The 23,663-nt window shown below is 41.5% G+C and overlaps 1 protein-coding gene across 1 annotated transcript; it reads left to right on the top strand.

Annotated features, from left to right (window-relative positions):
* Positions 1-472: 472 nt before the first annotated feature.
* On the top strand, positions 473-12,115 carry ALDH8A1 (aldehyde dehydrogenase 8 family member A1). The gene is made up of 7 exons (XM_051792600.1): positions 473-1,132; positions 5,712-5,859; positions 6,239-6,394; positions 8,139-8,288; positions 8,961-9,217; positions 10,022-10,183; positions 10,972-12,115. Exons 1-7 carry the CDS (start codon positions 992-994, stop codon positions 11,422-11,424), a joined length of 1,467 nt encoding a protein of 488 aa, XP_051648560.1. The 5' UTR covers positions 473-991; the 3' UTR covers positions 11,425-12,115.
* Positions 12,116-23,663: the final 11,548 nt, after the last annotated feature.

The following is a 23,663-nucleotide window of genomic DNA, read 5'->3' on the forward strand; positions in this document are numbered from 1 at the left end:
CTAGGGTGCAAAACCTTTCTAAACTGCTGATTGAAACATTCACAATCTCCTGGTGACAACATACTGCTCTCTGGATGTAGTGTTTTGAATAGCTCTGAAGTGCAAGGAAGTAGCATGCAGTCAGAGCAATCTGATAATGTTAAGCATTCTCACTTCGAGAAAAATGTCTTTTACACAGCTCTTACCAGGCAGTTTGAGTTCTTAGGAAGTTAATGAAAAACCTAATAATATGTAATAGAAAGGTGGCTTCCACTGGAATATCTACAGAAGGGAAAGTGAAAGTCAGTCTTGCTTTTTTTTTTCCTTCTTTTTTTAAAAAGATGAATTTTTGATGACATACAACATACTGTACCAGGTAGGATTGTGCTTCTCAAGTGTTTGAATTGAGGGGTCACTCAGCTGTTTGTATTGTTTGTCGTTTGTGGATATTGGTGGAAAAAAAGAGAGTTTCTTAATGCTTAAAATCTTTTGTTTTGGCAGGTGCATTAGTTTTGGGGATACAAGGAAAAGTATCGATGATGACACGCAGTGAACATGAGTTGCAGATGTGCTAATCTAGGTGTCTTGTCTTTGTGTCTGCTGACACTAAGGAGCAGGTTCCTGACTAGGTGTTTGAGTTATTTTGTTTAGTTTTTGCAAATTGTCTTCAGACTGTAGCTTGAAAAACTGGTACTTCTCAAACCTTCCTTTTTCTCTTTTTCTTTGGTACTTCATTTCCCAGAGAGAAAGAAGAGCTGTTTTCCAGCAACTATGCTGTTTTTGCCTCCTTGCTTCAACTCCTAGAAAAGAACCAAGTGTCACAGAAATAGTAATTTTTCCCCGTTCCCCCTTTCCTGCTGTTGTAACCCGGGTTTGTTCCCACTTGCAAGCAAGTAAGCGGTGCAGGGAGAGAGAGGGGGAGGAGTTCAGACTTACTGTGCAAATACATACAGATACACTAATCTAAATTGATGCCTCATAGAGGAAGAGTCACAGATGAAGCAAGCAGCTAATGATGGCTCAGTCGAAGGCTCTCCTAGTGCTGGAAAACTTTATAGGTGGCAAATTTATTCCTTGTTCCTCCTACATAGACTCCTATAATCCGTCCACCGGAGATGTCTATTGCAAGGTGCCAGACAGTGGCAAAGAAGAGGTGAGTACTGTCCAGATGTACAAAGAAGTGAAAAATGTTAAATGCACATAACAATAATCTTTTGAGTAAGAGAGGCTGACGGTAAGAGAACAGAAAAATTAGGAAGGCTTCAACACTTAAATGAGTGAGTTTTTGATTACGTTGTAGTGCTGTGTAATCCACTACTGTGGCAGCAAATGCTGTTATTTTTTCACATTTTGCTACTAGACAGTTACGGTCTGGATCCTAAGCTGGTACGAATCAACAAAACTCAAGTAGCTTCCGTGGAGCTCTGTCAGCTCACATGGGAGATGTGCATAAGTTAACAATAACGCTCAAATTGGCTGTAAGTATAAACAATCTGTAAGAGAGAAAAGCATTTATTGATCTCTTCTGTAAATAAACTTAGAGGCACCATATGTAACTAAATGTGTTCTCTCTTAGTCTCTTGATGATTTGCAGTTTTCATTTAAAAGGATTTTTGGCTTGTCTCTTCTCTGAAGATGGTAAAAAGCTTCTAGACCTCTTTGGTTTTGGTTTAGCAGTTGGATATTGAGTAGAGGTGATGGAGTAGCTGTGATGAATGCGTTTCTTTATAACATACTCTGTCGTCTGCGTGAATAAGTTTCCTGGTCCCATGCTCTCTAGTGGGATGAATGTTTCCTGTTACCTTGTACGTGTGCAGGTGTAGATGGGCAATGACATTGATCAGGGGAGCTGCAGTTTCATTGATTCTACTTCATAAGGGACCTACAAGTCTGTGTCTAAAATAGTGCTTCAGATTTAATGAAGAGAGAAGCTGCTGGACAAGCTTGGATAGCACAAAAGATTTGGAAAATATTGACAAGTAGTAGCAGACAGTATTTTAAAAATTATATTTAAAACAAACTACTGCTGTATGTAGCTGTTTCCTTCACTTGCATTTCAGCCTTATTGACATCTTTCTCTTTGCTTCTCTCAGCAGAAACCTTTGCACTGTAATTTCAACTGGGTAAATATTTGTTAGATGCTGATGACCAAGGGTTAAAGAGTAACAGGCTGGGTTTGTTAGAATAAATCTGTATAAGTTCATTCCAACCCTAATTATACCTGAACAGACTTCTCTTTAATGTGCAGGTGCAAATCTTCCTGTCCATTCATTTGCAAAATCATTAAAAGAGAGACTTGAGAATACCAGAACAGCCTAACAAAGTAGACTACTGACCACTCTAGAGATACAGTTCAAATATACCAAGAGCAATGGCTTTTCTCTTTCAGTTTCTGAGTTAGTGGTTGTGTGTAGCAATGGGAACCCAGTTTAAAGACCTATAAATTTGGCGAGTGCTTTAGTCCTGCCTTTACTCACAAGAAGACTTGGGCTCTGCAGAGCTGGCATCCGGTGGTGACTGATGGAATATGCTGAAGAAAATGCAATCACATACTACTTGAGGTTATCTAGAGATACCAAATTAAGCATATAGACCCAAGTTCAACAAAGAACTCAGGATGCCAGTTTCCAGCAAGGCTTAATGTCCAGTTGGATATTTTCTTGGTTAATTTTAGTGGAAGATTAGAAGGTGAAATGGAGGGAACAGCAAATCTGTTACTGACCCTGGAGTTTAACACCAGGTCAGGTTACTGACCCTGGAGTTTAACACCAGGTCAGCTGCAGTAGCCATTTCAGCCACTTTCTGCCAAAAACACTGAATGTATTTTTTTCAGGGGTTAGTTTGTTCCCTCGCCTAGATGTCTTAAATTCTAAATAGCAGTACCACAGCAAGCTGAGCAGGTGCCCTGTATCTCAGACAGACTGGTGAGGACTAATTAGTGCTGGCAAATATCTACTTTCTAAAAACCTCTCTTTAAAGAACCTTCCTTCTGTCCATCAGCCCCTGCAAAAGCAAAATCATGTCCTGAGGGCAGTTCAGTTTGGGGTATTTTGATGTCAACCTTTTATGGTGGGTCTGGATTGTGTGTTGTTTCTCTGTGTCTGTCTTGTGCAGAAGAGGAAAGCAGAAGGAAGTGTTTCAGACACACGAGTTCATAGTTTAATTCTTACGTGTGTTTTCTTTGTGGCTTGACTGTCTTTGCTGCTTTTTCTAGTCAAACTAAGTAACTGTTTAAATTTTGTATGCTCTCTTACATCTGTACCAATCTCTTCTTTTTTCCTCTTGCCTTTTTTAGATTAATCTACTGCCACTTAATTCCTTCCTTTGCTAGTTTTCTCTTCTGCTGTCTGTGAAAAAGCAATATTTTTGTCCTTCTTCTAAACCCACTGAAGGTTAAAAATGCAGATGGTCTTCGTTATCTTCTGTCCTGGCAGCACCCGGTGGAAAAGGCCACAGAGGAGAAGACAGATGAGCAGCAGCACCACAAGATGGGAGGGTGGAAGAACAAGTTAATTAGTGAAGGTGGTATGGTTTCACAGAGGGTGAACCTTTTCAGGGTAGCATGGCATCTGCACCGGACTCGCTCAGGAAGCTGCAGTTCCTCTTTCCCAGGCCTGCCTTGGTCCTGCTTCAGCTGTTCAGTGACTGACAGCCTATCGTGAGCACTTAAGCATTAGGTTGTTGAACTACATAGCAAGTGATCCATGTGACATTGTGCATGTTGGTTTATTTCCTTCCTTGGCTTCTGTACTGGTATTGTTCTGGCTCTCAAACTCTGGGTCTTATTTTTATGGTGCACCATAAATTCTCATGTGCATGGGATGGTGAAGAAGAAGGGTTAGATAGATTTTTTTTTTTCCCCCTACTTAAAATTTTGGGCCCTCATTAGTAAAACATAATTGAAATGTCTCCCATCACAATCTGAAGTGTTGCCTAAAAAGACCAGAGAAAAAGACTCCAGGCCAATTTAGTGTGTAAGATAAGATAAAGGGAGCAGTAGGCCTAGAGGAATACACACCACGCGCACGCACCCGGACAGCGGTTCTATGATTTTATAATAAGGTCCATCCAATCCCAGATCTGTCCACCCCCAGTTCTGCCCTGTTCTGCCCCCCCCGATGCGCCCCTTCGAGAATTGGGTCTGGGGGCATTTGGGACCCCTTATTCCTCATCTTCATCTTCTTCAAAGCATGTACGGTCCTTGGAGTTCCTCCAAAATTCTGGGCTTGAAGATTGCTTTGTCTGTGTGATATCTCCTGGTCCAGACCTAGAGTGAGATGTTCTTAAACAGGGGTGTTTTTCTACAGTTCTACCTTGGAAAAAGACTAAACATGCTAACACAATTTAGAGGCATTGATAAAGGGTAAGGGATATAATACAGCTACATAGAAATCTACATTTACTACACAACTACTTCTAAAATCTACAAAAGTTAAAAAAATCCAAAAAAGCTCTGAGGCATCAGAAGGAACAAATTTGGAACTCAGTTTTGTAGAATTGGTGGAAAGGAGCCTTTAGTGACTGCATGGGAACCAGCAACGTGGCAGCATTTGGAGAGGTCATAACTAGCATCCTCCTAGTTACTGATTTTGGCAGATTTCCAAAATCTGAAGAAATTTTATGTGCAAAAATTTTAAGAAACCAGCTAAGACAGCTTTGACTAAAAACTCACCTTGATTAGACATTAGAACAATGAAGAAGTGATACATAGGAAGAAAAATTGGGAAATAGAGCACTTAATTAAAACATGGAAGAATATTGATGACCATCTTTACTTAGTCTGAGACTGGTAAACATCAAGAAGGAACTGCTTATAAATCAGTAGATGCAGGTGACTTCCATGTAAGAGTCTGGAGGAAATGATTCATGGGAGAGAAAGCTTTCTGATGAATTTTAATCCTTTGAAGCCTAGTCTGCTTCAGAAAAGTGCTGGTAATCTGCCACTATTCAGAAAAAAGGTCAGGCTGAAGGACCATGCAGCAGTCATGTACATCTCAAGTAAAATACTGATAAGACTGGTATGCATTTACATAAATGCATATAATGATCTTTCTTATCTGTAGGTTTCAATAGGTGTCTGATGACAGAACTGACTAAACTCCAAGAGTTTAGAAAGGAACTTTTTTCCTGTGAGGGCATTAATGAATTTCTAGCTGTGATCAGGTAAGATAAAATTTTTCTGAGTGTCCATTCCTTAAATATATTCTTAGTCCTTGCTTGAACCAAATGGTGCAAAGGGGAGAGGAAATCAAGGGCTAGCAGGACATACATTCTGTTCCTGCAGCCCCTTACTTTCATTGTTGTCTGGTACAGCTGAAGTCCTGTATTGCAAGGGCTGTGGATGTTTAGACTGAAACTGCATTTGTTCCAGGGGAGATTCTTGCTCTTTTCTCCATGAGCAATAAGATTCTGCTTCGGTTTGGTCAGTTGCACTTGCTAGTACCAGTTGACCAGTCTAACATTTCCTCCAGGCCTGGAGGTTGCCTACAAGTTGCTGGAATTTGGAGAAAAGCAAGAGTTCCTGTGGAATTTTTTTTTCTAGATACTCTTATTTCAATAACACTTTTTGAGTTACGGGATAGTGTCTTGATAACAATGGAGAAGCTCTTAAGGAGATGTCATCTTCCCAGCAGTGTGATTACTAGCCTCTGAAATCTGAATTCATCTGCTGAGAGTTTGATATTTTCTTATGCCTTTCATAAACATTCACCATCCCTCTTTTACTTTTTAAGGTGGAAGCTGCTGTCAAAGCTGCCAAAGATGCCTTCCCAATTTGGTCCTCAAAAAGTCCATGGGAAAGATCTCAGATCCTGAACAAATTGGCAGATCTGATTGAACATGACCTGGAAGCGTTTGCACAAGCAGAGTCAAAGGATCAGGGTAAAAATTGGAACTGTTCATCCCAAGTGTGTCTTGCTGATTGTTGAAATGAAGGATTTGGATGAAATTTTTAGTATGGTATAAACTGTTGGAGCAAACTGAAGTTGATGTGCATGAACTTTGAAAAAATTTTGGATTTTGGATTCCTGGGGCATTCTTTCTTTTCAGAATTGCTGACTTTGACTTCAGTTGTTAGATATTTGGAGTGCATCACTAGAGGGGGGCTGTTATCATTGACTAAGGATTGCCCTGTGCTGGGGATTACTTGGGTGCAGGACAAAAGACATTTCCCAAAAAACATGCAAATCAACTTTCAGAGCAGAGTATAAAGCACTGTTTCTGTCCATAATAGCAGCGTGCTTACTTGGTTTTGTTTCAGGAAAAACTATTACATTTGCCAGAACAGTGGACATCCCTCGAACTGTGTACAACTTCCGATTCTTTGCCTCTTCCATCCTTCACCACATCACAGAGTGCACTGAGATGGCAACCATGGGCTGTGTGCATTACACCTCGAGGGCACCTGTTGGAGTTGGTATGATGATCTTGACATGCTGAATAGCTTGGCAAAATGTCTGCCTCAAATGTGGCTCAGAAAAGAAAGGATTTTTTCAACAGCATTTATTGTCTCTGAGTCATGTACGAAACATGGCTTGTCCACTAAAGCATCAGCAACTTCACATAAAATCAGTTATGCTACTTCATGGCAAAAAAATTATTGCGTGCCTTAAAAAGCCAAACCTGCCACCTCTCACCCTCAAAATCTCTCTTGTGTTTTGTACATGTGTGTCTGTAGTTAAGTATTACAGCTGGGGGTCAGTGAGGCATGCAGAGCATTGAGCAGCTACTCCTGCAGGGAAAACAGGATACTCCTCACCTTTAGGAAAGCAGTAGTTGCTTGCAATGAGTCTGTGACCCGAGTGCACATGGGTGGATAAACCAGTTCTAGCTGGGGAATTGCTGAACTCAGCCACTAGATGATGCTACTGCTTCACAAATAAGGTGGCTATGCTGAGCTGACAAAGTAATGATGGTGTATGGATTTTATTATTAGGTTATATTAGATATATATATAGTATAAGTAACATATAACATTAATTATATATGAGTGCTCCACATTTACACTTGAATTATTTAAAACATAAAATTGGCTAACCTAGTGGACCTATTTAAAAGTTTTCTTGAGCAGTGGAGAACAAGACTACTTCTGGTAAAATCACTCTCATAAGAAAAAGTCCCTCACTGTATCTACTCCATCAAACAGCAAGAAATCCTGTGGCTTTTGTGAGGAGTCACACCTAACAATCACGGATATTTTTCATAATTTCTTATAAATATGTAAAGTGAAAATATTCCTACAGGCAATTACTGAAAATAATTCGGATAATTGAGCAATTTGTGGGAACAAAAGTTTTGTACAGTGACAAATTTTGGCACTCGTGAGTTAGACTAAAATTTATCTGGAAAATGTGTACTATATGTTATACATACTTTTTAAATATTAAAATTGAAAACCAAGAAAAGCTTTGAAGAGTGAAGAGCAAAAGAAAGCAAGAATGATCTGAGCTAACACATTCAACCTAGAGAAGAGAAAGCTCTTGGGAGACCTAAAAGAGAGCTGAAGAGGGACTTTTTACAAGAACATGTAGCGATAGAGCAAGGGGTAATGGCTTCAAATTGAAGGAAGGTAGGTTTAGATTAGATATTAGGAAAAAGTTCTTTACTGTGAGGGTGGTGGAACAGGTTCCCAGAGAACTGGTCAATGCCCCATCCCTGAATTGTTCAAGGCCAGGTTGGATGGGGCTTTGAGCAACCTGGTCAATTGAAAAGTGTCCCTGCCCATGACAGGGGAATTTGAACTAGGTGATCTTTAAGGACCCTCACAACACAAACCATTCAATAATTACCTTCACCTGCTGTTTGCTGACACAAAGTATTACCACAGACCAGTTGATGTAATGATTGTTATGGCTAACCTTGCATTAATGTTCCTAGGAAACACTGAAAAACTACCTGTGAATATCAGATTCTGCCCTGAAGAAGCAACAAAACTTTGATTCAGAGAGTTCAGTTGATCACCTTTAGAATAATTTGCACAGTTCTTTTTAAAAGTTATTTACCTGCGAGAAATGCTGCAAATTTATTGTAGAGTTATCTGCAAATAAGAGCCATAGCCAAATTCCCTTCATAAATCTGAATTGGTGTATAACTTCTTGAGGTCAGAGATATGAGTTTTGTATCCCAGCAGATTGAATTTCTGCCTTTGATTTGCTTTGTAGCTGGTTTAATCAGTCCTTGGAATTTGCCACTGTATTTGTTGACGTGGAAAATAGCTCCTGCCATTGCATGTGGAAATACTGTGGTTGCCAAGCCAAGTGAGATGACATCTGTCACAGCTTGGATGATGTGCAAGCTCTTGGAGAAAGCAGGTAAGTCCTGTAGCATGCTAAGGAGGGGGAATGGGGTGGAAAAATGCTTATCTGTGCACCATTTTGTTGGGGGTTCTTTTGTTGTTGCAGAAATCAGAAGGTGCTCAAAGGCTTTGGGAAAGACTGTTTGCTGTAGCTGAATGTTGCACTGGAGAAAAAAAGCTTTCGCAGTCCTCATACTATCCCATCTCTCCAACCCCAGCTATTGCCCATTTTTTTCCACTATCTTCTGATGAAAAGTTTTTGTAGGCCTCCTTTACCCCTCCTGCACTCCGCTTAAGGATGTCCTTAAGTCTGTGATGCCAGCTGAGGAACCATGAGAGCATACAAGAGTGAGAATCAGCTCTTGGTATCTGTGTCATGGTTGTATTTGATGCACTGTTAACTAAAACTGGGAGGATGATTGTTTCTTCTTTGAATGACTGAGAACTGGATCTCTGATGATGCATATCAGATGAGATCAACTGATCAGTGGAATTGGTTTTATCATTTAACCCATGATCTCCAGAGCTATTTAACATCATGCATTTCAGCTTCTGCTTAAGTTAAGGGTCAGTATTTGACACTCTAGAGTTGCAGGTGATTTTCTAGCTTCTGGGACAAAACACAGTGAAGTGAAACCTACTGAGCAATGGGAAGGGAACAATGACTGTGTGCCTTTCTTCCCATCAGGGGTTCCTGATGGGGTGGTGAATATAGTGTTCGGAACAGGCGCCAAGGCAGGAGAAGCCCTCGTCTGCCACCCCGACGTGCCTCTGGTCTCCTTCACGGGAAGCACGCTGACGGCCCAGCGGATCACGGAGAAAAGTGCTCCACACTGCAAGCGGCTTTCGCTGGAACTGGGAGGCAAAAACCCCGCCATCATCTTCGATGATGCCGACTTGAGCCAATGCATCCCTACTACCCTGAGGTCCAGCTTTGCCAACCAGGTTCCTCCCACCTCTGTAGCATATAAACCCTGTTTGCAGCAAGGAGGGACGTGTGTTCAAGAGTTCGTGTGCATATGCCTATACCTTTGGATCTGTAAATTGTCAGGGTCTGTTTCGAAATTGTGTTGTGAGAAAAGCCTACGTAGAAAAATATGAAGAAAGTTTCATTATTGCACAAGCAAGGAACAAAGTAATAAAGAGCTCTTATTTGTGCTGTCCATCACAAGGTAACAAGATGTCATTACTCCTCTCAAAAAAGTTACATTGCTTATCTCTCCAGGAAGCAGCTGCTGTAAGTCCCACTGTTCAAGTAAGTAGGAAGCTTGCTAATTTGCTGAATTAAATTAGGAGACTTCTGTCCAAATTTTACCGACATTGTTCTTCCCTCATCACCACCCTCAGGAGGGATTACCAAAGCCAGGAAACTGTATCAGTGCAAATGTTCAGAAAACTAGCTTGGTATCAGAAATTGATTATCAGGAAATAAAGACAGAGATCATTCAGAATTGGAATCACATTTCCTATGAAAAATGTTGAAAGAGAAAACATGGAATCAATGAAAAATCAAATTTACTTATGGTAGTGACTGCATGATCCTGGTGTTGTTTCGTCTTTTCCTTCCCTTTTCCTTTTTTGTCTGGAAAAAAAATCCCACTTTGCAGTGCTGGTTAATGTAGTTTGCACTTCTGAGGATGTGGAGACACAAGTCTCATTGTGGGATATGACTCCTAGGATGCGTCAATAGTACAGTGTAATATGAGCCAACATTGTTGATTTCTTTTTTTGTTCCTTTCTTTTTGGTAGGGTGAGATCTGTCTCTGCACCTCCAGGATCTTTGTTCAGAGGGGCATATACAGTGAGTTTTTGAAGAGGTTTGTAGCAGAGGCCAAGAAGTGGAAGACCGGGAATCCCTCAGATCCTACAGTCGATGTGGGAGCACTTATAAGTAAAGAACATCTAGAAAAGGTGATGTTACATAGAGTTTGTGATTTCTTCTCATCTTCTAGAGGGCTGCACAAGGGGATTTCAGAGGTTCTGAAAGTAGAGCGGTAGAAACACCCACTTCCCGAGGTCCTCTGTCTGTGGCTCCAAAGAGGGACTTCCAAGTTTAACCTACCAAGGTGCCTAAAAGAAGAAAAAGAAAAGGAAGCCCTGTGGTTTCTCTCTGGGCTTTCTATAAGAAGAGAAACCAAGCAACAATTGCAGAAAGGCAGAAGCAGATCAACAGCATGTCTGATGTGTTCAAGGCAGCAAGCATATGGTGGCAGCAGCCATGGAAACATCTTTAATTATTTATTGATGAGATTTTCTGTAGCATTCATCATCCTAGTGGCGTGTAAAAATTTAATAAGCCTGCCTGTGAGGCAGGAAAATATTACTGATCCCTTGGAGTAATGGAGTGAACCATGACGTGGGATATACGGCATACTGCCCAGGCTCCTAGAAGAAGGGAGGGAGGCTCTGGGAGCACTTGTGTTTTCACCAAGGGCCCTTTAGACAGTACTTATCCAGAAGGACCAGCAGTGTTGCCTGCTAGGCTAGTAAGTGTTAGGAAAGAGCAAACAATTGTTTTTTCAGCAAGAAATACACAGCTTTACCTTTAAAGAAACTTAGGAACAAAATCTGGGGAAAGCTGCCCTCTGTTGTAGGAGGGCAGTATGTTCCATTTGGAGTTATTCAGGGGCTCCTGCTAATGTGTGGAGCCTCAGGATTTGGTGTCCTTTAGCAGTGATGTTTTCCTGTTGCTTTCCCAGGTAAGGAACTATGTGAAGAAAGCCCAGGCTGAAGGAGCCAGAGTCCTCTGTGGAGAGGGAGTGGATGCTTTGGATCTCCCACCTGGCAACCAGAAAGGCTATTTCATGTTGCCCACAGTTATTGCTGAAGTTAAGGACGAATCTTGTTGCATGCAAGAAGAGATCTTTGGTCCTGTGACATGTGTGGTAGCATTTGATACAGAAGAAGAAGTGATCAAAAGAGCCAATGGTGTGAAATATGGCTTGGCAGCCACTGTGTGGTCCAGCAACGTGGGACGTGTTCACCGGGTGGCACACAAGCTACAGTCTGGATTGGTGTGGACCAACTGCTGGCTTGTGAGAGATCTGAACTTGCCATTTGGTGGGATGAAAGCCTCAGGCATAGGAAGGGAGGGAGCAAAGGATTCCTACGAGTTCTTCACTGAGGTCAAAACCATCACAATAAAGCACTGACATATGTAAAAGGAAGTATTTTAGAGTAAAATAAATGACAGTAATTTGAGTTACAAGAAATAAATTACAGTAATTTGAGTTACCAAAAATGGCTCTCTAGAGCACAGGCTGCTATTGTGGCCATCTTTTTCTTGAACTGTGGTCAAGTAATATCAATGACATCTGAAAACAGTCATCCCAAATGCTAATGTTGAAGGCAACTTTTCATGTTGAATCAGAAGATCAGTGTGGACTCCACAATCAACCCATTCCAAGCCAGATGACTTACCTATTTTATGGATCCTAAACCTTTTGAGTATTCGGGTCTCAAAAATCTGTCTCTCTAAGGCAGATTGGAGAAAGAGTGATATATGACTGTACCTCTGGTTAATGAATTACCTTGAGGGACAAAGTGGCAAGCACATGGTAAGGCTGATATTGTAATGGCAATCAGTCTGTTTCACTCTATGGTCCACATATCAATCCATATTGCACTTCACTGATATCAGATAAGGACTAATGCTATACCACACTGAAAGCCTGAGGAACTACCTTTAATCTACTAAGTGGTTTTAAACCATGGGATCATGAAATTCTCATTATATTCATGGAGACAATAAATGTTTTAGTTATAACCTGCTTTATAGTATGCAGCTGAATAATCCTAATGCCTGTTCTCTAACTATTTTGAAATTAAAGCCTTTTTATCACTTCTAGGCCTCAGTGATGGTGGTTTTTAACATCCCTTAACAAAGATGTGGCTGCATCCCAGACAACGTCATTCTTCATTAATAAAAAACTAGAAATGACTCCTAAGAGAACTAACTGTTGGAAATGTTTGTCAGCAAAATGTAAAACCACTTTCAACTTTTCCTCGTCTGTTTGCAGAGATTTTTTTTTTAATTGGGTATATCACAAAAGTGCTTGCATTCAACAAAAAGAGATATAGAGCTGGATACACATTTACCCTCCCGAGAAGGTTAGCTTGCTACTGAATTTTTAAAGCCACCCTTCATGATTTGTTTTTCAAGTTTTGAGCTGCATTTCACAGTAAACAAAGCTGCATAGAGTTTCATAAATGCCTGTATTCTGAGATGAGCTAATGAGTAATTGGGATATTTTTTCAGGGGTGTTGGGGCAAAAGAAAAGGGCCATATAAAAAATAAACAAATAGATGAAAAATTATGACTAAAGAGAAGCAAAAGAATGGAGTAGCAAATTACTCTCTGCTGCTCCTTTGCACACCAAAAAGAAAATACAGAGAGAGATTTGGGGTTAATAAAAAATGTCATATTTATGGTTTATAAAGTTTCTAAGGTTGTGGAGCTATGATATGCAAGGCTGATAAAACTGATGCAGACCATCTAGAGGAGTCTCTAGGCCAATATATGAATACCAATCCATACCTTTATTTTGATATTTCTATTTAAGGTAAGTTTTTTTGCATGGTTTACTTTTTGAGAGTATGTTTTCCAGATAGGATTAATTTTTTCTTTCCAGAGTTTGGTGAAGCTCATGCTGGATTTGCACTTTTCTCAGCAAAAAAAAAAAAAATGCCTACAGGCTGTTTCAGATTACAGCTGCATAAAGACAGTCTTTTCTCTCTCTTTAAGTAGTTTTTGTTGAGAGAAGTCTCTATAGTAATTGTGATGTCATCCTCACTTTCCACAAGTTGTGCCAGGTACTCTAAAAGTTTTAGATTACGGGATGGATCCTTTCAGAAGTATTTTCTACATGTGTCCTGAATTGGCTGAAAAGGTGATTTTCAGAACACTTTTCTAAAATAACTTTTATCACAGAACTGAGGCCCAAGTCTGTGATGAACTTCAAGATCTCTGAATCCCACCTGGTTGCAGGGCAGACCTGCCAGGCAAGCTGGGACTCTGGGCTTCTGATGGATTTGGTACAAGTACACCCAGCTGAAGACAGGTAAAGGAAAATAAAAGGATATAAAAATGATAGACTTAGTGAATTGATGCATTCTGAAGAAGCACATTTTATTTTAAAACTCTGTCTAGGTCTATTCATGGCCAGGTGGTGGCAGCAGAACATGTGCTTTGGTGTTTTTAACCCCCCCCCCCCACTCGCTCATTTTGCTGAGAGGGGAATGAACAGCTATATCAGTGCATGTTTCATTCTGCCTATTTTTTTTTCTATTTACAAATCCTGTTTGGAAGATCAGAAGAACCCAAAAGCTGCTAAACTCTTCATTAGTTGGGGGTGGGAGGGCAGACGTTTTCAGCAACAGCAGATGGGATATTGCACAATTAGTAGATATGGATGGATTCCTTCCACCACCTGGATCTGCTCTATGGTTCAGTCTTATTGAAATGAATTTGCTTTCAGGTGTTGATTTTACCTTTGCATTAGATGCCATGGAAGGCTTCTATGTATATTTCACATACTGGAGACAAAGACCTGTGTGTCATCTGTATGTTTCTGGCCCAAGACATCAAAGGTGGAGTAGTGGAGAAGTGGAGTAGTAGGTGGGATGGGGATGGAGCTCTGTAGGACCCCCAGGTGCCCCCATGACAACTCCATGTCCAGCATGGCTCTGAGGGTTTCTCAGAGGTGAAATCCTGGGGTACCCCTTTCAATCATCCCTATGTCTAGCACCTCAGAGAGGTAAGGGACGTCCACTGACGCTAATGATACTTTTGGACAGGAGGGAGAGCCCATGTGAAGGTACAAAATATTGTCCCTTTCTGTGTTTTTCATCTGTAATGGATGGACTCCTTCCTTTTCCAGTTAAGGTGCAGTTCAAGTGCCTTACTTATTCTGCTATTTCTTGCCCTTTTAGATGAACAGAGATTCAAACATGGATATGTACGGATGTGTGGGTGTTACCTAGTGGGGAGATTTCTTTTCCTGCCTGAAGTAATGGGTAGTTTTTCCATTTCCCACACCCACCTCCAACCTCAGCTCCAGCACAAGAGAGCTGCTGGTGCTTGTGGTAGTGAAACAAGTGACATGAAAGAGGTTACCTGCTTGTACCAGGGGCTCTCTGTGGGGACACTGAATTCTTCTATATGATGAATGCTATGAACTTCCCCATGTTTTTTATTCAGACCGACTTCCAATATAGCAATGTACATGGATAACTGTCTCATCTTACAGATGAAGCAGTCCAAGAACTTCTTCCTGCAGATGAAGAAGGTGTCTGTTGCAGCTGTTTTGTTTCCGAGTTTTCTTCTCTCACTCTGAGTGCGCAGTGAAGAGGATGTCCTGGAGAATGAGGCAGGCTGATCCAAGTCATCAGGCTGATGGCCCTTGCAGAGTTCTTTGGGCTACACATCCTGAAATTTTCCAACATGACAGCAAAGCTTTTTTCTGTAGACTGCCCTGGCTCGTGCGTGAAATCATGTGGCCGTTGTGAGGATTTGTTTAATTACTGTTATGTAAAGCTCAAAGATCTGCTCCATCTGTTAATTCTTACTGATGGAGCAAGTACAGTTCTGTTTAACAGTAGATTATCTACAAGTGTGAGATGATTACTTTGCATGAGGAAGTATTAATACATTTGCCATACTTTACAACTCTCAATTAGCATAAGGTTATTTTTGTTCTATTTCAGATCTTTTCTCAACCTGTTTATATCTGTATCCAGTTTTGTATAAGGCTTGAAAGCAGCTTTGATTAGGGAATCTCTGGACATACTTTGGAGGGGGGGACACAACAGCTCTAATGTTTATATTCAAGTAAAGCTATGTTCCTGTTCCCACAGTGTTTGTAACTTAGGCAAAGCAGGGATGAAAAGAGACCTGACTTTTTGGGTCAAAGAAGGTTTCATGCCTAACTTCAGTGTGCAGAACTAGAATGTGAGCTAGGCTAGTTTTAAAACCTTAGTTTTGAATTTCCAAGCTTCAGAAAGCTATACTTTAAGATTCAGCTTCACAAGTGGAGTCAACTCCCTAAGATTTTCCTTTTAATAACAACAAAAAATAAGAAAAAAATAAAAAGACCAGTGGGATCCTGAGGGAACTGTGAGGACTTTCTTATCAGGCTTGTCTTCAGGACTGAGGTATAAGTTTTTGATCAAGCTTGAAGCATGTTTGATCAACACCTGTCTCAGCTGTAGAAGGAATGCTGTCTGAAGTGTCCAAGTACTTACCTCAAACTCTGTATTAAATCTGTGGATTTTCTTTGTGGTGAGAGAGTGAAAAATGAATATGGAATGAAATTTTCCTATACTTAGAGTAAGACCAGGTCTCACTTTCCACACTAGTTAGTAATCAAATATGATGTAGAAAGATAATGAATAAAGGAGACCCACAACAATTCTTCATTGAATTCTGTTCCTCTACTTTCCAAGCATTTGTTTTTGCACTTGGAGGGTGATGCTTGTACTTAGGGGACGACAATGCATGAGCTTTGTTCTACAATATGTCGAATCCCTATTGCTAGCACTTGTACTTTAGGTGAAGAGGGGGGTATAATGAGAAAAAGAGGGAAGTCTTGCAGTATTAGAACCAGGTAACCTGGATGCATTTAAATGCAGCTGAATGCTAGTTATGTGTCCAGAAACTGGGAGTATGGTTGTGCCTCCTGAAAAGGAGCAGTTGAAAAGGATTTGCAGATTATGAGGGAAAGCATAATCAGTGTGAGAATACTAGTTCAGCCAAACCAGCCCAACAGTGTGGAACTCAGCATGAGCTCTGCTACATCACTGCAGCCAGCACAGGTTTAGGAAGGGCAGATCCTGTCTGACCAACCTGATCTCCTTTTATGACCAGGTGACCCACCTGGATGAGGGGAAGGCTGTGGATGTGGTCTGTCTGGACTTTAGCAAAGTCTTTGACACTGTCTCCCACAGCATACTCCTGAAAAAACTGGCAGCCCACGGCTTGGACAGGGGCACCCTGTGCTGGGTCAGGAACTGGCTGGAGGGCCAGGCCCAGAGAGTGGTGGTGAACGGTGCTGCGTCCAGTTGGCTGGTCACTAGTGGTGTCCCCCAGGGATCAGTAGTGGGCCCAGTCCTGTTTAATATCTTTATTGATGATCTGGATGAGGGCATTGAGTGTACCATTAGCAAATTTGCAGATGACACCAAACTGGGGGGGAGTGCTCAAAGGCAGGAGGGCTCTGCAGAGGGACCTGGACAAGCTGGAGAGACGGGCTGATTCCAATGGGATGAGGTTCAACAAGGCCAAGTGCCAGGTCCTGCACTTTGGCCACAACAACCCCCTGCAGCGCTACAGGCTGGGCACAGAGTGGCTGGAGAGCAGCCAGGCAGAAAGGGACCTGGGAGTTTGGATTGACAGGAAGCTGAACATGAGCCAGCAGTGTGCCCAGGTGGCCAAGAAGGCAAATGGCATCTTGGCCTGGATCAGGAACAGTGTGGCCAGCAGGTCCAGGGAAGTGATTCTTCCCCTGTACTTAGCACTGGTAAGGCCACACCTGGAGTACTGTGTCCAGTTCTGGGCCCCTCAGTTCAGGAAGGACATTGAGGTACTGGAGGAGGTCCAGAGAAGAGCAACAAGGCTGGTGAAGGGACTCGATCACAAGTCCTATGAGGAGAGGCTGAGGGAGCTGAGGTTGTTCAGCCTGGAGAAGAGGAGGCTCAGGGGAGACCTCATCACTCTCTACAACTACCTGAAAGGAGGTTGTAGCCAGGTGGGGGTTGGTCTCTTCTCTCAGGCAACCAGCAGTAGGATGAGAGAGCATGGTCTTAAGCAGTGCCAGGGGAGGTTTAGGTTGGATATTAGGAAGAAATTTTTTACAGAGAGAGTAATCAGACATTGGAATGGGCTACTCAGGGAGGTGGTGGATTCACCATCCCTGGAGGTTTTTAAAATGAGACTGGATGTGGCACTTCGTGCCATGGTCTAGTAACCATGGCGGTGTTGGATCAAGGGTTGGACTTGATGATCTCAGAGGTCTTTTCCAATTCAGTGGATTCTATGATTCTAATTAACAGGAGAGCCAGCATGATTCCAGAGAGAATAAGCAGAATGTGCTGAAACTGCAAATAATATTTACCTTTGTATGTAATATTACTGTCATGTTGTGCATCTATTTCTGTTCCCTTTTAAAGGATGTAGAGGCAGGCGAATTATTCCAAATTCTGAAAAAAGTCCTTTTAGTGCAGGAGTTGGACAATGTGTTGCAACACCTTTTGGCTTCAGAAACACTTATTTTACAGAGACAACTGGTGTGTGTGTATATGTGTGTGTGTTCATATGCAGGGAAGCAATTACAGGGGTCAGTGAGGAGTTCAGAGGGGCAGATGCACACTTCTGGGCTGCTGTGTCGAAGAGCAAGTTTTGTGTCCTAAAACACAGGAGACGGTGGTACACACCTGACAGATGTCTTCTCTGCTGGATGATGAATTAACCGTGGCACAGCCTGTCTTGTGGTGTTTTCCTCTGGCATCAAGTGTCCTTAATAATTTCCCAGAAAATGCAGATGCTCCCATAGAAGGGAGGGTCCTGAAAGGGCAGTGGTTTAAGATGAAAAGGGGAAGATGGGAAGTCATGACATGTCAGGTGGATTGGGCCAAGGTTCATCACCTGGTTACAACCACTTGGTCTTTGTTCTGTACTTTGGGAAGACATGCTGGACCTTGCAGTTGGCTCAAGTGAAGGTAGGAATGCCTGGTCCAGGGAGCCTGCTGGGATATGAGTAGGTGACCGACAGATGCTAAACTGCAGTTGAGGTTGAGGAATAAGCACTGCTTCTACTTCACCGTAGGCATGCGAGGCCTTTGCGCAGTTACATACGAGATGAAATAAGAACTTTTAGCTGTGTTCGAGAGCTGCTGAACAGTGCTCAGATATGATAAAGATGGGGTTTGTATTAAGTACCCAGAAGCACAAAAGGCTTCTTTCAGAGTATTGCTAGTGAGAGCTTATCTCCTGGTTTCAGCGAAATGGAAGCAATTATAGAGCATTTATTGTGAAGTGAGGACACACATTCATTTGCAGGGTGCTAAACTTGTCCAATTAACTCTGAGTTCCTGAAATAATATAATAATAATAAAATATGCTATCATTTTAGTAATTGAATTTTCTCCCCCATTGGGAACAGTGCATATTAAAGTAAGGGTTTATCCTTGGTTACAGAGAGGTTTCTTGTTTTTCTTCAAGTTTAGATGACCCAATGAAAAAGTAAGGGAAAAGTCACATTTTCTGCAGCTGTAGAATGGCATTTTCAAGGGTTGACTTAAAAAAAACCCAAACAAACCAACAAAAAGGAGAAACATTTCCTAATCTTGCCTTAATTTTTTAAAATTGATTTGTTTACACTTACTTGGCTTCAGTGAATTAACTGTGTTCAAGTGCTGAAAATACAAGCTTTTGTCCTCAGGATGAAAGCCAGAATGTTTGTTGGTGGAAACAGCAGAATGCTAGTCTGTGATTCTGTTTGGGATTCTTGTGCTGAAATATCCATGTTTCCATATGAATATCTGTTAGCTGAAAATAGGTAATTTCAACCCTGCTGAATGGCTGGATTTCAGTCACCCTTTTCCAAGGAGACACTGGAGCCAATTTTCCAAGTAGAGGACATTGAGTAGGTATGATAAGATAGTCTTAGAAGTTTGATTAGGAAATTACCTCCTTCCTGTGCTGGTTTGCTTCCAGAACTGCACTAAGTTTTTTGAGGATGGAAATTATACTTTTGTAGTACATAATTGTGTTCCTATGTTTAATAATTTTTTTTTAGAGCTGTCAGTTTTGCCTATTCAAATGCACAGTGTGGAGGGTTTTTTTGATCATAAAATATGTATCTGGTCTTTGTGACTTTGAGTCATATGGGACAGAGTGAAAACCAGCATCCTGCAAGAGCCACGTGCACAAGTGTTCGTTGGTGATTGGAAGATAAATTTATTGTTACGGCACTGGGAGATTCTTCTAATCAGTTGACCCCTGCAAGGAGCTTCAGGCTGCTTCCTCTGTTGGTGATATGTTTTGAAACCTTTGCTTTATGTTTAAAAAATAAATATGTGCATAACGATTCAGATATGTACTTTCCATAGTGTGGTGCTCCAGTATGAAGGGCAAGCTGAGCTATTGATCCATGTGCTTCCAAAGAAAATCTTACTCTGGTCTGAGACCTTACCTTCTTGTTCAGTTTCTTTCCATGAGCAGCCTAAAGGAAAAACAGTTTTTCAGATTCCTGAGCTCTTTATAGCACAGCCTGCTGTGTATTTGTAGTGCTTAACACCATTCACTCTTCTAAATAATAAAACTACCTTATTTTAAGGACAAGGGCTCATGGGAGGTCACATTCCTCTCAGCTGATACAAATCAATGTCTACTTTTGCTCATCAGCTGATGGTTCACTTCTGGTTTTGCCGTTGTCCTGCCTAGGACTCACTTTTCTTCCCAGGGTCTGACCAATACCTCTTTCCCCCAGTGGAATTAGAACATTGTTTACCAAAGTGTCTTCTTTGTCTGAGATGTAGCTGTTCACCACTGGGAGAGGAAAGTCATTTCTCCAGTCATTCTTCCTGAGGTTTGGTGAAGTTATTGCAGTTTATGAAGTTTGGATGTCAAGGTGATAATGTTCTGTCCAAGGACAAAACACAGTAAGAGGTGCATTTCTGTTTGATTTTTAAATGTGCTCAATTTTTCTTTCCTTCCTAGTTAATAATTAGAAATGTGCTTTCATGCACTCAGATTCACTTGTTGTTGTTTCACTCCAACATACCCTTTCTCACTGGTGTTAGTCAGTGATATGAATTATTTAATGGGCATACTATACTGCAGAAACAGTATTTTTAGCTGGGTTGCTATATACTTGGACAGACACAAAAAAAAGATCACTTTTTGAGGAAGCTGTCAGAAATCTGCATTTTAAATGTGAAAACTCTGAGCCCTCAATGCTGAAGAAAATGTTATAGTGTTCCAGCAATATTTACTCTAATGTCCCATTTTTGTTACCTGTCAAAAATAGGTAGTGAAATCTCAGCTCTGAGATACATCTGGGAAATACCAGTTTCTGAGCAACCCCTGAGGCTCCAAGTAAACCATTGATGAATAATCCTAATACAATTGAAAAATTTTTCTGTTGTGCATTTTCTGTGCAATATCAATCTGCTTTTTATGAGGTGGTTTTTTATACCAGAAAAGATGGATTCTGGTTATGTGTTCTTAGCACTTCCTTCAGAGGTCTTTCCATCTTCAAAGCAGTTTATGAACTTTGGCTAATTAAGCTTACATCTGGAAGTGTGAAGCATTTTTCATTTTGCTGCTGAGGAAATTTATAACTCTAATACCTGCAAGATATTTCTTCAAAGTGAGTTGAAGGTGTTTTTTACCTCATGCAATCATGTTCTGAAAGGTTTGAATAATCTCACCAGAGAAGAAAGTTGCTTTGGAGAGGAGAGGCAGAATGTTCCTGGCTGAAATATTCTTGCTTCTTCCTTTCTTTCGTTGTAATGTGGCTTATGTTGTCTTCAGGCATCCTGGAAAACACTAACTGTTGAAACTCAAGGAAAAATGTGTCAGCTGGTATGTACTTTGGCTGCTGATTATCTGGTAGGGATGAGTTAGAGCAGAGCTGAGGCAGGAAAAGTAAGAATGAAAGCTTTCAGTGTGCATCACTGGGACGTCAGACTATTTAATTCACGAAGTCTGGTAAGACCTTATTTCACTGTAGATGAATATTGTAAATCCACTTATATACCTCTAAATCATAAAAATAACAGCAGATGTAAAGAAGCAGAATATAAGTGAGGACTAGACTTGGATGAAGGTCAGAAAAAAAATGAAATAGGTTTTCCTGATGGTGTTGGCTTTTGCCTTTGAGGTCATTCAAGTCACGTATACAGAGAAAAAGCAACTGCTGACAACTTGTCTATGCGTGGGACAGGAAAATCACTAATCTACTGCAGTATTCTGAGCAATACTAAATTTTTGTCTGGATTTCACTGCCATGAAGTCGTATAGGAACTTAACTTATTTTGGTTTTAGGAAACAGCCATTAAGGACTGGAGTTGTACTTCATTGAGCTGCCACTGGGATGCTGTCAGATTTTGATAGCTCTTGAAGCTAAGTCAGATAATTTTTATGATTGATTCACAGCACTATTTCTCTTTCCATGTGCGACTACTTAGTTATTCTCTGAGTTAAATTTAAGGAATGTGAACACTCAAAACTGTGATCTTACATGGATTAAGCCCTGCATGATCAGAGCTGCAGGTGCATTAGGCATGCCAAATCAGGGTTATGTTATCTTAACTAAACTGAAAGTTGCCTGGGGTTTCACAAACCTCATGTGAAATCTCCTTTTTTTTTCTATATGGCCCTGAACAATTTGCCATGCTTTGAATAGGTATGATTTCTGGGCCTGTAGATCTCCATGCAGAACACCTGTACCTGAAACATCAGGAATGGTAATAATTCTTATTTCTCTGTAGGGAAGACAGATACATACTTTATTAACGGAAAAATGTGAATGCGGAAAGAGCTCTCTGGTCCTAGGGAAGATGCTGAATGCAGCACTTTGTTCTTCCAACATCAGTGGATGCCTTTTTATTGTCAGGGACAGTTTTGCTCTGGATGGGTGAGAGTGATGGTGAGCTCAGACCAGGTCTGCAGAGCTGGGAGGACTCAGCCCATTCTTGTTACTTTGCTTCAGGTCATTGCAATAGGAAGTTTGGCCAAGAACAACCCCAACTCTTAACTTTCTGCTTAGAGCTGCAATTTCCCCCCTGCACTGGGATGGGGCAGAGGTAAAGAGACAGTCATTGGACTGTGCGACTGAAGTATTGTTTAAAGGTGACCGTATATCCCAGATTAGGGACAGTCTCATTTTCCCCCTGTCCTTCCACAAGCCCTCCAGAAAGTTAGTGCAGTTCATGATCTTAGACAGTGGTCATGCAGAGTGGCACTGCACCCTTTCCTCAGGATGTGTCCCATGTAGTTTAATCTTTATAAAGACCACATCCTGAACTGAGAGGTAAGGGTCACGTTGCCACACATGGAAATGAGAAACCTTTTCTTACAGTTCTTGTAAATGTCAACACTAAGTGATGAGCCCTGTGAAAACGTGAGGGGAGTCTCCCCACCTTTCCATGGACCTTTTGGCACCACGTTGTGCAGTGTGAAACACTGTGTGATAAAAGGAGTGCTGCTATTTCTCCCTTTTGGCACCGCTGACTCCCCGCTGCAGGTTCACAGTGATAAATGGGCTGCGAGCCGCTTGTACAGAACAATTGTAGTGGCCGTGGCTGTGCTTTGTCTCTTGGTGGCAAGGCAGAACTTGCCATGCAGGAATAAGGAGCGGCTCGGGTTGGTAACAGCTGTTCGTGACACATCCCCATTTATTTGGAGAAGAAATATGAGCAGGGTCACACACTTTCCTCAACACCCTCATTACCTTGAAATTACACTTTCCAAAGGGGCATTGCTCTTGCCCTGTGTAATTTAAAATGATGGCTGTGCCATTTTTAGGGTGGTGCTTTCTTTCCACTGTAAAATGTTTGCATTGGGGTTATTTAGACTTGTTTCCTCCACCACCCCTAATTCTGAGAAAACTGTAGGTAGGTTAAAAAGAAATGCTAGTAGAATTCACAGCCCAAGAGACCTACATTCACTCCTCCCCAAACAGAGGCAGATCAAGCAGTAGTGCCTCAGCTCTGCCCTGCTAGGACTGGAAAGAAGAAAGTAATTCTGTGTGCCCAGAAACTGCCAGCAAAGGTGCCGACAGCCATATTAATGCTAAGAGTTGGATCAAACTCCTTCACTTTGTGCTGCTCGTCAAAGAGGCAACACAAGCTTTTGAGCTTTAGCACTAACTTGATTCAGAACTGCAGTGATAACCCAGCTAACAAAAGAAGCCCTGCAGTTTATAGCTGCTCCAAGGTCCCTGGAAATATTCAAGGCCAGGTTGGATGGGGTTCTAAGCAATCTGATCTAGTTGCAGGTGTCCCTCCTCATGGTAGGGGGGTTGGACTAGATGACCTTTAAAGGTCCCTTCCAACCCAAACTGCACTATGATTCTTTGATTCTGTGGTCTGGGAAAGTGAACAAAAATATTGTTGCTATAAGGAAAAGCAGGTGTGTGTACACATTCACCACCCGTCTCCTTGTCCTGCACAGCAGGATTGCAGCAGAGTCTTTGTAGTCTCCCTTCTGATTATTAATCTGCTTTAACCCTTGAATTGACAGCATAAATTTTGCTTGATACAGTGGTTAACTGCTGAGGGATGTATATAAACACGTACTCTTCCATAAATGCCATTATCTGGCAATTCTCCACAGTAGCTGGGACCTCATTTCATTCTACTCTTGCACTTACTAGAGTTCAGAGAGAGC

The sequence above is a fragment of the Manacus candei genome, unplaced genomic scaffold (assembly GCF_025592945.1).
Source record: "Manacus candei isolate 608988 ecotype Guabito, Panama unplaced genomic scaffold, ASM2559294v1 h1tg000034l, whole genome shotgun sequence".
Classification (NCBI taxonomy): domain Eukaryota; kingdom Metazoa; phylum Chordata; class Aves; order Passeriformes; family Pipridae; genus Manacus; species Manacus candei.